We start from the raw sequence: 15,394 nt of genomic DNA, 5'->3' as shown, positions 1-15,394 counted from the left end.
GCCGAGCCCCCTGGCAGGTCATCAACTGTGCCTAGGAGCTTGGCGTCAGCATCAATGGTGCCGAGCTAAGGGTCCATTTCCTGAATTCTTTCTGTCAGGGGTCTATCTGTGAGAAACTTTCAAAAAAGGGCCAAATTGTAAAAAATTTGCTGGGAGGGCAGACACACTAAACATGAGTTGTCAGATTTAGATGAGTAATAAGAGAGAATGACTAAAAGATAATCTGGTGCATCTGGTTTGACGATGTTATATTTTCTGGGTGCATTCATGGGTGTGGATGTAGCATAGGTCATGACCGTGGAGCAGTCATTTATTGTGTGACTGTAGATTTATGTGTATTAAAGGGTGGAGTAGATTAATAGTATTACTCATTCCTTTCAAAGCATAACCTAACCATGTGCCCCTAGTAAAAAGCAGTCACACAAATCTATCAAATGCAAACATGGATATGGAAAGAGGACAAAATCTATGCCTTCTTTGGAACGCAAGATTCTCAAAACACAAGCACATAAAAAAAACACAAGATTGAAATGCTCACACAATTGAAATCATATAGGAAGAACACATGAATCCTACAACATGAAGAAAATGAAAACATGAGGTTGTGCCTTATGCTTATTTTCCTCTAGAGTTTCTATGGGGCCGCTCATCCATAGGAATTTCAAAGTTATTCATATTCAATCCTTTGTTCCAAAGACTCTTAACAAGAAAGTTTTATGTACAAATTCAATACTCTAAATCCGTTCCACTTTTTCCTCAATTCCAAAACGGGCCTTAGATGGTGTGAGAAGTATTCAACACCAATTAATTAGGTCAATCATATCATAGACAAGCACAAAACAATGAGATGAAAAGGGCCTGACTCCATCCATGCAACACATAATACCATGTGGAAAGGTTTTCGGCTCGCTTTTGTGGCAAACCAGTAAGAGACGGTTTAGGGGTGCAACAAGCAGGGACGGAGCCCAGTAAAGACAAAACTGGGCTCTGCCCCTTGCCTCAAATAAATTTTCAAAGCACAATAGTTTTTTTGGCTTGCCTAGGACCCTAGAAGCCAGCAGCCTGCGGCGGAGCAGCAACCCACTTATGCATACGCGGTCGCACGGAACGGAGTCATGGAGCCACGGAGCGACCAGACGACAGTCAAGTAGTCGCATCTTTGCATCACCATGTGTGCTCCAGCCACTTAGCCAGTCCTCGGCATCATTGAGGCCCCGATGGTAGCCCCTACCCTTCGATAGTTCGATCCCCAATCTTGTTCACTTGTTCTTGTTTTAAAATCACCCACTCTAATAATTTTCTTCAACCTCGGCCACTAGCAACAAGTGTGTACCAAACCTAATTAATATAGTAGCATGCTAAATTATTCAATGTAGATTTTTCACATGATTAAATTGATGCCACTATCTAAACATTTGTCCTTATACATACCTCTATTAAATTGGATGTTGAATGGTTCAAAATCAACGCGGATTTTCCACATGCCCATGCGGACACCAGGATTATCCTGGCCGGACGAGGGCGTCAAGATTCGCGCCCGGAATAGGGTGCAGCGACATGGGGCGGTGGAAGCTGGGGCCGTTGCAGTGGCGACGTAGGCCGGGGCCGATGTAGTGGCGGAACCTGGGGCGGCAATGGGAGTGGCGGAGGTTGGGGCGGTGTAAGGGACTGGGCCTAGGGTCCATTTTTCTTACAGGCGGCAACAGGTGCCGGCGCCTGAGGAGGAGGCACAGCCGCGTAGCGACGCGATGAGGTGCTACTGTGCTGCCCGGTGGGAGAGAAAGCGATTATAAAAAATAAATAAAAAGAGTGAGACCCATATGTGATCGTCGGCTAGGATAAGCCCGGTTGTCACAAGGGCATGTGGGATTGCAGTTTTGGTTCAACATAGATCTTCCATATGATTAAACTGATGTGTGATAAGAAACTGAAACATATTCCCTTTCATTTAAGCAAACCTACACAAACTAAACAATGGATTGCATACATTCCATAGGCATTGCTATTCTTAAGATGTAAATTTCTTTTGCTTCTGATGCACATCATCATGGATCATTATTCATCATCCTCTGTAGGACTGATTACTGTGGACTTACATAACATGATCAAGTCCAAACCCTAATTTCACAAAAAAAGATAGAAAAAAGAAGAAATTCCAAATCCAAATAAAAAAGAAGCAAGGAACTGGATTGAATAGCTAAACTAGATCAACACCCAGCATTGCACTATGTCGATCTAGATTAGCAGGGATTCGAGTTCCTGGCTTCTTTCTTCTTCCAGCCCAGTCACTTTTATTTTGTTTTTCCATATCCTCCAGTCCAGTCTAAAAGAACTCGCACGGGTCCGCCAGCGGCACGCAGAAGAGGCCCGCGTCACCGTGCCCCATGCCGTCGTCGAGCAGCCAGCTCTCCAGCTCCAGCGTCGGTAATGACGACGAAGGCCCCGGCCCTGCGCTGCCCGCGCCCTCTACCTTTGTCGTCCCGGTGAACCCCTCCAGCGTGCGCGCTGTGCCGCTGTGGCTTCCCGACCCGCCCTCGCCACCACCGGAGACCGCCGAGACGGAGGTCATCGACTCGGCCGACGCCTTCCCGCTGGCGCTGGGGCGCATCCAGCCCTCCAGCAGACGCGCAATGTTCTCGATGCTGCAAGCGTACATCGCCGGGCTGATGTCTGGCGCCGGCAGCTGCGCCAGCGGCAGCGGCTCCGGCTTGATGGCCAGCGGCGCAGTGTCGATGGACAGCGCCTCCTGGAGAGCCTGGCGTGCGGTGTGGATGTCCGTCTGCAGCTGCCGCTCCCACTGCCCCTTGGGCGCGGACGCGGAGGCACCGCTTTCCCTGGTGCCTGTCTTGGCGAGCTTCTTCTTGAGGTGCGTGTTCCAGTAGTTCTTGATGTCATTGTCCGTCCGATCCGTCATGTACGACGCAATCGTGGACCACCTGATCGACAAAAACACAGTTGGTCGTTAGGGCTCTCTGGTGAGGAATCACATAGGAGTATGTGCGAACGAAGGACTCTTTGATCTTGAAATGGAATGGAGCGGATTTACTTGTTCCCAAGCAGCTTCTGTAGGTCGATGATGATCTTCTCCTCCTGGTCGCTGAAGTTGCCGCGCTTGATGCCCGGGCGGAGGTAGTTGGTCCACCGGAGCCGGCAGCTCTTGCTGCAGCGCATCAGCCCTGGATCCATGATCCATGAACAAGAGCAGCAGCAGAAACGAGTTAAGGAATCGCCGACATGAAACAACAGCCATCTAGTCTATCTAGAAAGAAACAAAGACAGACTCTGAGCAGAGGGTTATACCGGTGATGCTAGGCACGGCGCGCCAATTCTCAGGACCGTGCTCCTGCACGTAGGAGACGAGCAAGAGGTCCTCCTCCGGCGACCAGGGCCCCTTCTTCACCCGGCTCTTCTCACAGCACGGCGGCCTCCCCATGCCTTCCCAGACACTCCAGTCCTGGCCGGCCGCTCGGCCTCTACGTGCTTGACGCTTGCTTGGCCTGGATGGTGACTTGGGCTGGTTGGTGGTGTTTATATAAGCGAAGAAGCTCCCCTGGCCTGGACCCCACGTTTGACCGTGGCCTGGCAGAAGCGGCAGACAAGAGTGAGGCCAGCACCACCCACTCTCTACTCTTAAAACACTGCACTGCAAGGTCTGCGGCGCGCGAGGGCAGCAGCCCTGTCGTCCAGTGTCCACATATACTGGACCCCTCCAAGGTCCATGACACACCCACGCTCGTCAGCATCGTCACTGCAAGGCCACAACCGAACAATGACAGACTGGGGCAGGGCGGCTAAAGGCAAAGGCCAAGAAGCCGGACCGGACCCTGGACCGAGCCGGACCGGACCGTCCCCGTTTGTAAGGGCTGCTCGCTCTCGTCACGCGTCAGCATCTGTCAGCCTGTTCGGGAGGCCGTAAACGATTGTGGATTATTTACTGCTGGCTGGTTTGGTGTGAGAGAAAAACACTGTTCCTGGCTGGAAATTTATGATCGTTTACGAGCAAACGAACAGGCTGTGTTTCCTTGCATTGTGGGGGGAAAAATTCGGTGAGAACGGTCAGCCATGGTATCTACCATGGATTCACGACTTATGTCCATGTGCATACATCCGACACATGGAATTATCGCGAATCCACGGTAGGTGTCTATGATTTCTCCACGAGAACCGTCCCCGCTCAAACTTTTTTTCTTTGGTGTATGGTGCACCTTGTGCACGGTCCGTTTGTGTACGTCACAACTTTTGCTGCATGTGTCTTAGGCTCTATGGACCGAGAGCTCCATGTGGGAGTGCGTAAAATGTCTAGTTTTGTGCTTGTTTTCCTGTTGAAAAATGATGCACAAGGAGTACACTTGCGAGACGCGAGGATATACTCTTGTAACAGAGGCATGATCCTAAAGAGGAACTAATGAAAGTCAATCAGAGTGCTTACCTAGACGTTGAATTGGTTCGGTCCAGGTCGGCTGGAGATTAGTCTCTTCGATTGTATTGTATACATACTCCTTCCATCTCGAACTAGAAAGCGTGCACATATATATTTCAAAATTTAAATTTAGTTATCTTTGATCAACAATTAGCCCAATCATATAAAAGTTTATAGTACAAAAGCGGTAACATTAAATTTGTGTTTTGAAATACTTTCTAATCAGTGGCGGATGTACGATGCGGGATAAGGGGGGGGGGGGGGGGGGGGGGCTAAAACAATGGAGATGTTGATTTGCATGAAGATTTAACGGTGAAATCAAGCCTTTGCTACAGTAATTAGGCTTGAAATCAAGAAATTAGGGGGGGCTGGAGCCCCCCCTTTGGATCCGCCGCTGTTTCTAATGATCAAACTTTTGTTAACATAAATTAGACGGTAAACGTGTGATCTTCAAGATCGCACCAAGTCCAATCACGTCTTCTATTTTGATACGAAGGGAGTATGTGTTAGAGACCTTTAACTTGCATGATGATATCTGCTATGGTCAGCACATCGATTTCGTTCATGCTGATGTAAGTTTGACTAGAATACAATAAAGTAGCAATGCTTAGCATACATGCATGTTGAAGTAAGTTTGACTAGAATGCCATGGAGTAATGAAGTTTAGATGCACCTAAGCGGCGTGGTTTTCTTTCTCTTTCCTAGAAGAAATTAAATGTATGTGTATCCGTTTATGCATGCAGAAGTAAGTTTGACCAGGGTGCACTACCGAAAACGTCAAATTTACAGAGTGTTTTTATATTCACCGAGTGTATTCTCTCGGGCACTCGGCAAACAAGATCTTTACCGAGTGCTGCGCTAAAAACACTTGGCAAAAAAAAAAAAACACTCGGTAAATAGGAGGTTTGCCGAGTGTAAAAAAAAAACACTCGACAAAGATAGAGTTTGCCGAGTGCTTTTTTTGACACTCGGCAAAAAAGTAAAATCTTTTTTCTGTGAAAGAAGGAGAAGAAAAAAAACTTTGCTGAGTGTCCAGATCCAGGACACTCGGCAAAGAAAGAAAATCTTTTTTCTGGAAAAGGAGAAGAAAAAAAATAAAAAAAAACTTTGCCGAGTACCCAGATCTAGGACACTCGGCAAAAGGAAAAAAATATTTTTTCTGGGAAAGAAGGAGAAGAAAAAAAAATAAAAAAACTTTCCCGAGTGCCTAGATCTAGGACACTCGGCAAAGGATTTTTTTTACCGGCCCCAGCGGACGCGCCCTACCCTTCTCCCCGCACGGCCCCCTCCGCTTCTCCCTGCGCCACGTCCGCACGCCCCCTCCCCATCTCCACGCCGCGTCCGCATGCCCCCTCCCCTTCTCCCCGCCGGCGGCCCCTCCCCTCTCGACCGAATCCGGCGGCCCAGCCACCCCTCCTTCCCCGGCCGCCGCCCCCTCCCCTTCTCCCCCGCGCCGCGTCCACATGCCCCCTCCCCTTCTCCGCGCCGCGCCCGCACGCCCCCTCCCCTTCCCCACGCCGCGTTCGCATGCCCCCTCCCCTTCTCCCTACCGGCGGACCCTCCCCTCCCGGCCAGATCCGGCGGCAGCCCGGCCACCCCTCCTTCCCCCGGCTACCGCCCCCTCCCCTTCTCCCCGGCGTTGCCCCCTCCACTCCTTCCCTAGATCCGGCGGCGGCCCCTCCCCTCCCGGATCCAGCGGCGTCCCGGCGGCCGCCCCTCCCCTCTCCTGGATCCGGCGGGTGGCATGCGGCGTGGCGAGCGGGTGCCGTGGTGGTGTGGTGGTAGGCGACGTCCGGCGTGGGGCTTGGTGGCGTGGTGGCCGTGGTGGGCGCGTGGCGGCGTCCGACGTGGGGCAGCGGGTGTGGCGGCGTGGCGGCGTGGTGGCCGTGGTGGGCGGCGGGCGGTGGCGGCATGGTGGCCGTGGTGGGCGGCGGCCGGTGGCAATTTGTTTTTTTATTTCTTGCAAAAAATATTTGCCGAGTGTTTTTTGGGCACTCGGCAACGTCTTTGCCGAGTGCCCGGCGAAAAACACTCGGCAAAGTGAGTTTGCCGATGAATTTTTTGCCGAGTGCCCTTTACTGAGTGTTACACTCGGCAAAGTGTTTGCCAGAGTGTATTCGTGGCTTTGTCGTGTGCCCTAGGCACACGGCAAAGCTCTCGTTCCCAGTAGTGGTGCAATGAAGTAGTGAGGTTTAGACATATCTGAGCAGGTTTAGTTTTTGTTTTCCTCCATGGAAATTATTTTTATTTGCTCCATGGAAATAAATTTATGCACATCCATTTGAACAAGCAGGTGTATGTTTGACTTGAATGTAGTAAATGTGGTATAGCTTAAATGCACCGTATTGGTTTTTTTCTTCACGGAAATAAATGTACGCGCATCTGTTTGTGTATGAGAAAGTAAGCTTGACTGAAACGAAATGAAGTAGTGAAGTTTAGATGCACCTAAGCAGATTTTGTTGGTCAACGCACCAGTTTCTACTGACAGCTAGTTTGTTTGGAAGACAATAAAGTAGTAAACTTTAAAGGCACCTAAGCGTGTTTTGTTTTTGTTTTGTATCGATGAAATTGGCTGCATGGCCGATTGTATGGACCAAGTGGTGTGAGGTCACTACCTTCAAGACTCTTGCACTCAACATGGCATAGATAGTATGTTAGAAGGTGAACGTACGCACGTAGTTGGATTCTAAGCTTTGTCATAGTTTCTAAATGTTTTATAATTCGAGGTAAACACTACTAGGTTGGATAATACTCTGATTCTACTAACAATTTTCTCCAATTTATGAGCAATACTCATAGGAAAAAGTAGAGATTGTGTCAAGGTTCTCTCCTACAGAACACAAGTCGTTATTCTCTCACTATGGGCATGTTTGGTTCGGTTCCTCAAGATGGTACATGTACCTTGCCTATAGAATGTTCTATTAAAACCTTGAAGAGCTGTCTGGTTTAGGCACAAGTTGCTTCCAATAGGCCATCAAATTTAAGTGCCTAGCTCCATTGTAAGTGTCATCCAAGGTAATCATAGGGGGATTAGCAAATTGATCTCTTGAGAACACAACCAAAATTCACAAGCGGCAAAGTAATCAACAATATTTCCATGCCGAAACCTATTACTATTTTTGTATACATCTTATTTAGCCTTTAATTAAATTTAAACATATAGATTCTTTTATATTATATATAAATATATATATCTTTAATTAGAAATACTAGTACATCATCAATGCTTGTATACTGGCTCGAACCTCAAGAGTCATCAGCATTAGATGTTCTTGTTTAATACCTATGACTAATGAAAATTATTATCTTCACTAATCTCTCTAATTGTTTTCTAAGACAATACATGTTTAGATACTATGTATATGTATTCCATTGTGATTTACTTTGTTTGTTATTCCATCCATATCTGTAGTTTTCCTTCCTTGGTATGGCATCTCCGTATGTCTTGAATATGCATTTAGTTCGCACCTTAGCTTTATGTTGTGGTGGTTCTGGATACTTGTTTTAGCAAATGTTTGTCCACAAGTTAAATTGAGACTCTTATGCTTATTGTACCTTTTATTTAAAACTCTTGTTTTAAATGTTGTTAAAAATAATAATTTTAGGTCACAACAACACACATAGCCATCTGTGAGATTTCATTTATGTCATAATATCTTGTTATGTCACAATTCAATGTTAGTGATGGTCATGTGACGAAAATGTGTATGCCACCTATCAAGAGTCTTTAACCATGGTTTATGACATTTGCATATTTTGTGTCACAAATCTATGACGTTTTTACGTCACATATTCATAGGCCATGCCACGTAGGATAAAAATATCATAAATGTTGATGTGGTGCTCACATGACAACTCGATATGAAAACATTAGATAAATCCTAGAAAATGTCACAAAAATCACAAACATCTTACCAGTAATTGGGTATAACCTAATCATTATTGAATTTGATAATAATAGCTATTGGATCTATTCTATTTTCTAAATAATTACCTACCTCTATTGTTGTGTAAAACAACATAAGTAACCAATGAATCTATGTTTGAATTACCCGCATATGCCATTAACATATCCCCTCAAATCTACTTCTAAATTGTCAACATCTTCTATTACAAAAAGAATTGTTTAAATTACCATAGAGCATATATATATGTGTTTCTATATCACCCACTTCTCTCAATATTAATATATTAAGATTTGATTAAAGTAAGCATACAAAGCATGCTAGCATGCATGAGCGATGAATATACATATTATGTTTCATCACATAAAAATGTTTTCTTAAAAACTCCTATAGTAATGATACTATCAAATTGTTTATAAGCATATCAGTAACTATGACATAATTTATATAGGTTATTACTTTAGATATATTTATATATTTTAACAAAAATATTTGGCATATCTATATTGATAGTGTAGCTGTATATATAATTTCTTCATAGAAAAATTCAATCATCTTGAAAAGTGTAGGAGACCATTGGTGGCTATAATTTTCCAGCCCTTTAAGATTACTTTGGAGTAAAAAAAGGCTTAAGTATTAAAATTCTTTTGAGGGTAGCACTCCTACCATGATCTGAGATCTCACTTCAAGTTTTATCACTTATGTTATTAAGCGGCAGGGTATAGGTTTCAAATGATTTCTTTTGGTATTGTAGCATTTAAGAACATACTCTACGACCTATAATCCTTATTTTAAAAAGTGCAAAAAGAGAGTTAATAAAAGGTACATAAGCACAAGAGTTTTAACTTAACTTGAGGATAAAAATGAATATGTATCACTCACTAAGAATAAATTTTAAAAATTGAAATATAAATTCATGATTTTGTAAGGTATATGATGCAACAAGAGCCACCATAGTTAATGGTATGGTTTCAAACTAACTGCATGTTTATACCATGGATAGGTGCCATGCAAATAAAAAATTTGAATATGAATGAAAAAAATTTATAGATCAGCTCCATGCAAAAAAAATATTAATAAGTTATGATAACTGGATATAGATTAAGTATCTATTATGTATATTATATTAAAAATAAATAAAGATAAAACATCTAATTTAATATAAGTAATTTTTTATTAGTCCCATGTATTAAATAGTAACTATAATACTTATATCTCTTAAAATTCTAGCCCACGCGAGAGCACGTGTTGATGGACTTGTATGCTAAATCATAATCTTATATGATCTAATAGGACTATGTAAAATTTAGTCTTCAAAGTAAGCTACGCGCATACATGATACGACGCACCAAATTAATATCTGTTACACAAACAAATCAATTCCTCTTGATCAACACGTATGCGGGTCATGCTGCATGTAGTGGCTCAGAATGAATGTATGCCCAAATTATCAAACATAGGTCATATGCTAAGTTATTAAAGCGCCATGTCACGGCCTAAACAAATAACAAAATATTCACAAAAGTGTGCATGAATAAAATACATGCATATCATGCTAAAGAGACAAACAAGCTAGCGGCCATCATATAAGGAGTGTATATATTAACTCCTCAACAAACGAAATCATGCCATGTTTAAAGAAATGGCAACTGTCATGTTCAAAACATACACATACATCCATCCGCGACTACAAGACTGAAGAATTTGGTTTTCTTTTGTAGTAGTTTCTAATAGCCGACCATATGATGTAATCTTATTTTTATGTTTCTATCTTGAAACTCTTAATCAGGCGTGTTCTCTTCAGAGGTGTAATTATCATAATTTTTATGCAAATATAAGACTTTTGGAAGTATGGACTCAGAATACTTGTTCTTCTTATTATGTTGTCCCGTTTAAATTAAACAAAAACCAAATTTATCTGATGCAGAGGCAGATCACAACCGCCCGTTTCCCCGCCATCAAGAATTACAACACCAAAGGAAAAAGAACACACTGCACTTTAGCCAAAAGCCGAAGCAAGCACGACTCAAGAGCAAACTACTCCCCTGCCGACGAAAAGGTCATCAAGCAGATGCACAAGGGCGCCAAAATGATCAGATGAAAGTGAAGCTAGTAGTCGCAAAGCACATCGAAAAATATAAAAAGAAAGGATTGCCAGCCTATCCAACATGTGAGGACATATAAGCTGACTTTCCAAATAGCAAATCTATAAATTGGAGAGCATCACCACTGCTAGACTCCAAGCCTACCGATGATTGCCCAAAAGACTATGAGCATATATGACAAGTTCATGCTACCTTTGGGAAATTAGGAAGTTACATGCTAGGTGCATGGAGGCGGCAAAAGCCTAGGCTATGCTCATTCTTTGTACGAAGCCCAAAACAGGGATTTAGTAACATCGATGATGAAATCATTGTGGACTTCTTGGACATGTGTATATTGGTATGATGCGGTGACTTCGACATCTATCAACTTACTTTGTTTTCCCTATAAGATACAACCTATTTGTATACATGCATTGAAATATTCCTACTCTTTATGTACCAAACGACATGATGTGCCTTTGTAGAATGTAGTACCACATCACCACAAGGATAAATCGAAAGGTCAGGTACCTCAATCCCATCATGATTAACAAGAAATGCAAGATGGGGCAGCCATTGCCAGATTACCATGAATGATGAAGAGAAAGCAAACTTCTGAAAACAGCTTCACAGCAAATTGAAATGGAGGTTGCATCGTGCATCTATTGTTCTATAATTGCGTACTATTAAAAGGAATGTCTACTTGCCCCCTACTGCTTCAAGTAAGTATAGTTCAACCATATTGCCAGGAACATTCTTTTCATATTTCAAGGATATAAGAACTTTATTAATTACATGGTGTTTTCACATGTGTAGAGGACACTAGATTACATTCATAATCTATCCTCAATATGGAACTATGGTTGTCCTTGACTTCGCAAAATATGAAAAAGAGCCTACAAAGAATTTGAGAGCATACTACAATTGTAAATGACAATACTATTTCTTTACACAAACATATGACAATTTTCCGTTAATGGTACTCACCTGGTGTTGGTGTATTGGACCCCGAGTATCCTCAGCACAAGGAGAAAAGCCGAACTAGGATGGGATTGGTCGAGCTTGTTTAGGAAGAGGCCCAAAAATTAAACGGATGGGGTCCATCACCTACTTAGAATTAAGATATAGACTACACTAGTATAGAAACAGACTGTACTTTTGGTTGGAAAACCCTTTTAGTCCCGGTTTCTCAACCGGGAGCACGAATCCAGGACTAAAGGGCCCCTCCTTCAGTCCCGGTTTCTCGCCTGGGACTAAATGTCCACCTTTAGTCCTAGTTGGTAATACCAATCGAGGCTAAAGAGGCCTCCCGGCCTGACCACGTGGCCCGGCCCTTTAGTCCCGGTTGGTATTACCAACCGGGACTAAAGGTTTTTTTTCTTTATTTTTTGTTTCTATTTTCAATTGATGATTCGTTTTGGTTTTCGAATAGATTTTCGAATACGCATTCTATGCTGTTAATAATATACGTATTCTACACGCTGATAATGTTCGAACATTTTGTACAAACTAAAGTATGAAACTAACGTATATATTACATGCATATACAAATATTGTATGTTATTTTATGTACATATAATATGTATGTATATATATATATATATATATTACAAATAAAGCTTGCATTGTATATTCTATCATATCCTTGGGATAACAAATTCACTCCATCTGGTTTGGCTTCCATGTTTCGTTCACGTCATTGTAGAACTCGCCGGCGAGGTTTAAGACCTGGTTATTAAGAAATCCTGCTATGATCTCTTGAATTGCTTTCAGTTGGTCACGGCGTATGACTTTTTCCTTCAACCATAGAGTCTTCAATAAAAGTTAAAGGAAAAGTATTAATATATATATATATATATATATATATATATATATATATGTGTGTGTGTGTGTGTGTGTTGGTCACGTGATTACTTATATATATGAGCAATAAAAGAAATTGTGAATACATGAATATATTTATATAACGTACTTTGAGGATCTCTTCAGGAGTTTTTTTGGGTACGCCATGATGAACTCGCAAACATAGTATCCGTAGTAGTTGTTCCCCTGTTCTTGCCTCAGAACCCACTTTTACGAGAAAAAAGATCCGGTGAATTGAAAGCATGCATGGTGTTAATTGAATTATATATATATATATATATATATATATATATATATATATATATATATATATATATATATATATAGTTAGTACTTACTTTGTGTGCGATTACATCTAGTGGCGCTTTGCAATGTTTCATGTGGTGTTCCTCAATGAAACTTTTCCAAACACTGCGCCCAATAAATAAAAAATTAATTTAGCCTTTAATAATTGTTGCAGTTAAGAGATCGGGGTATATATAGTTGCTAGAGAGACCAAATTATCCTTGGATAATATCTATCATGTCTTGGTATTCTGTTTGCTCTTTTCTTAACGAGTCTAAGATGCTCAACCGACTATTGGCCATATCGATGATCATCAATATCCAGTGATTGCTGTATATGTTTATATACACAAATATGATCGACATTAACTAGAGTCAACATATATATATATATATATATATATATATATATATATATATATATATATGGGGGAGATAGCTTAGCTAGTAAGCAAATAATTGAATAAATGTCCATATGATTGACATTAATTATTTAACACCCACTTGAAGTTGTAGGGGAAGAGTATGTCCTTGTTTTGTTGGTTTACTAAGAATCTCATGAGATTTTTCTCGAGTTCAGCTTTCCATTGAGGCGGGGGATTATGGTGTTTGAATACGACATTTGGATCAACGAAACCAACATCATTATCCTTTCTCTTTCTGAGTTCTGTCATCTCATATCTGCATATATAAAAATATAGTGTGAGGATATATAATTTTTATATATACATGTGGCTTTATATATATACACTTTAATAGTAGAAAATAATCACATTTACAGACAATAGCAGCTAATGAGACTTTTATCGAGAGAGTCCAGGTGGCATAGTTGGTGTAATTCTGAAAACTCGACATATATAACGTCATCGTCACGGAAGTAATGTTGGTTTCTAACTGACAGAAATAAAGGTCTCTCCCCGTTCATACGCCGCCATGTACCACTTGTTTAGCAGGTACATTTGTGTACCCAGTTCACCTAAGGCCTCAGGGTTGTATACAGTCTTTCCATGTTCAAATTTCTTCTAAGGATCCACTTTCGGAGCAGATGGTCCTTCAGCGAGCACTTGGGCAAGGTCCAAACCAGTATCCTCGTAAAACCTAGCCAGGTCCTCAAAATCGACGTCCAGTACGTCTAAGTTTGAACCATATTCATTACGAATGACAAGAGAGGGGACTGATTGTTGCGATTGTTGTCCGAGTTGTGCAACACCTTTCCCTGCTCTAGTGTTTTTTCTGTGCCGCCTCAAATGACTTGGTGAGAGAGCGGTCGTAGTCCGATTTTGGCAGGGTCTTTTGAGATTCCCGCTTTCTGGTCCACCTTCTTTCTTAGAAGATCTAGAGGTAGGTAGAAGTACGGTTTCTCCGAGTTCTCCCTCGCTTCTCGTTGCTTTCTTACTTTTTTGAAGAAACTGCTCACATCTTTTTGTACTGTACCATTTAATTCCTTTTCACTTTTCTTGTAAGATAGTTTTTGGTGAATAACTGGATTAGAGGAGGCTTTCTTCTTTGTCGATTGGTGAGACAACGGCTTCGTTTGCACTGCGGACCTCTTAGGAGCTGGCTGCTTCTTGGTCATCAAGGGAGGTGGGGCAGCCATTGGAGACCTCCTTGGAGGCATTGGAGACCTCTTTGGAGGCGTTGTAGACCTCCTTGGAGGTGGCGGCGGTGGCGACATTGCCACCTGATTGCCCGGAGCACTATGATGATCTAGAGATTGAATAATTGGACTTAGGTTGATAGAGACCCTGCTGTGTGAGTACAAAAAAAAATTAGGTATAAGAAATTGTTATTATTAATCATGCATGTCAATAGAAAATTAGTAAAAAAATTGTTTCGTTCACTTTTGTCCACACCTATTGTCTGACAGTTGAGGAAACGGCGGTGGACAGACCCCGGGAATAATGATGTAGCACTTGCGCCATAGTATGAATGTTTTCTCTGCTTCTTCTAGAGTCTTCTCCCCATCACCTCTTAGAATGTCAAGAGCCAGATCACTAAAACTTTTGTTAACTCTATCCACTAATATGCTAACATATCCAGGTGGTATTATTGCCCCATGGATTCTTGGTGTCTTGGTAGGATCTGGAGGAGAAAAAACACCGAGAGCCATCATGATTGTGGCATTCCCTTTTGGAATATGTAGCTCACATGATGTAAACGGTACAGTGATGTCATCCACGGGGAAATGTAGCATTGTGTCATTTTGATTTGGTAACTCTGTGGAAGCGCAACTGCTTTTCAACTGATCAGGTGGGCTAATATTAATATTGATTCCTGGATCTGATGCCTGCCTTTGGGCACTCATTGCTATTTGCACTTGCTTTATGATTTCATCCTGCATTCTAGCTTGCATGTATTTTTCGCGCTCCTGTGCTTGAAGCAACGCCTCCCGTGACTCACAAACATATTTCTCCAACCTACTGATCTGCACTGCTTCCTCATCCTTTCTTCTCTACTGGCTTCTGTAGGTATCTCTGTCGTTAGGGAAACCATGCTCCTAAGAAATGTTCCGTCCTAAACCTCTTATTCGGCCACTGTGTTCAGTAGTCCCGATGGCATGCGTCAGTTCATCCTTCTCTCTATTGGGCCTGAACGCACCAATAGCTTTAGCTTGTAGAGCATAAGAAAATCTTTGTGTTGCTCTTTCGAGTTTTGGGCCATGAACTAGCTTCTCGGTCTCTAGGTCCAGTCTTCCCCCATGAGCGAAAAACCAATTCTTCGCGTGTTTGGGCCAATTGAGTGATTCTGGTGTGATACCCTTGGCAAGAATGCCCGCTTCCATTTTTTCCTACTTGGGAATGGCAGTCGCGTCGCCACCTGATCCCATGCCATGGTGGT

At 42.4% G+C, this 15,394-nt stretch overlaps 2 protein-coding genes across 2 annotated transcripts; both read right to left on the bottom strand.

Annotated features, from left to right (window-relative positions):
- Positions 1 to 2,323: 2,323 nt before the first annotated feature.
- On the bottom strand, positions 2,324 to 3,433 carry LOC136502300 (myb-related protein 306-like). The gene is made up of 3 exons (XM_066497750.1): positions 3,301 to 3,433; positions 3,047 to 3,176; positions 2,324 to 2,936 (listed from the first exon to the last, which is right to left on the bottom strand). Exons 1-3 carry the CDS (start codon positions 3,431 to 3,433, stop codon positions 2,324 to 2,326), a joined length of 876 nt encoding a protein of 291 aa, XP_066353847.1.
- Positions 3,434 to 5,682: 2,249 nt separating this feature from the next.
- On the bottom strand, positions 5,683 to 6,333 carry LOC136499914 (putative glycine-rich cell wall structural protein 1). Its single transcript, XM_066495404.1, has one exon. The coding sequence runs from the start codon at positions 6,331 to 6,333 to the stop codon at positions 5,683 to 5,685; it is 651 nt and encodes a 216-aa protein (XP_066351501.1).
- Between the last annotated feature and the right edge of the window lie 9,061 nt (positions 6,334 to 15,394).

The sequence above is a fragment of the Miscanthus floridulus genome, chromosome 13, assembly GCF_019320115.1.
Source record: "Miscanthus floridulus cultivar M001 chromosome 13, ASM1932011v1, whole genome shotgun sequence".
NCBI classification, from domain to species: Eukaryota; Viridiplantae; Streptophyta; class Magnoliopsida; order Poales; family Poaceae; genus Miscanthus; species Miscanthus floridulus.
This window is presented reverse-complemented; position numbering and strand designations above follow the sequence as displayed.

Bases quoted from the DNA above. Each gene is read 5' to 3' on its own strand.
- LOC136502300 (XM_066497750.1), bottom strand. From the start codon at position 3,433: ATGGGGAGGCCGCCGTGCTGTGAGAAGAGCCGGGTGAAGAAGGGGCCC. The intron at 3,177-3,300 runs GTATAACCCTCT...TCATGGATCCAG, and splicing joins CGCCGTGCCTAGCATCACCG to GGCTGATGCGCTGCAGCAAG. The intron at 2,937-3,046 runs GTAAATCCGCTC...TTTGTCGATCAG, and splicing joins CAGAAGCTGCTTGGGAACAA to GTGGTCCACGATTGCGTCGT.
- LOC136499914 (XM_066495404.1), bottom strand. From the start codon at position 6,333: ATGCCGCCACCGCCCGCCGCCCACCACGGCCACCACGCCGCCACGCCG.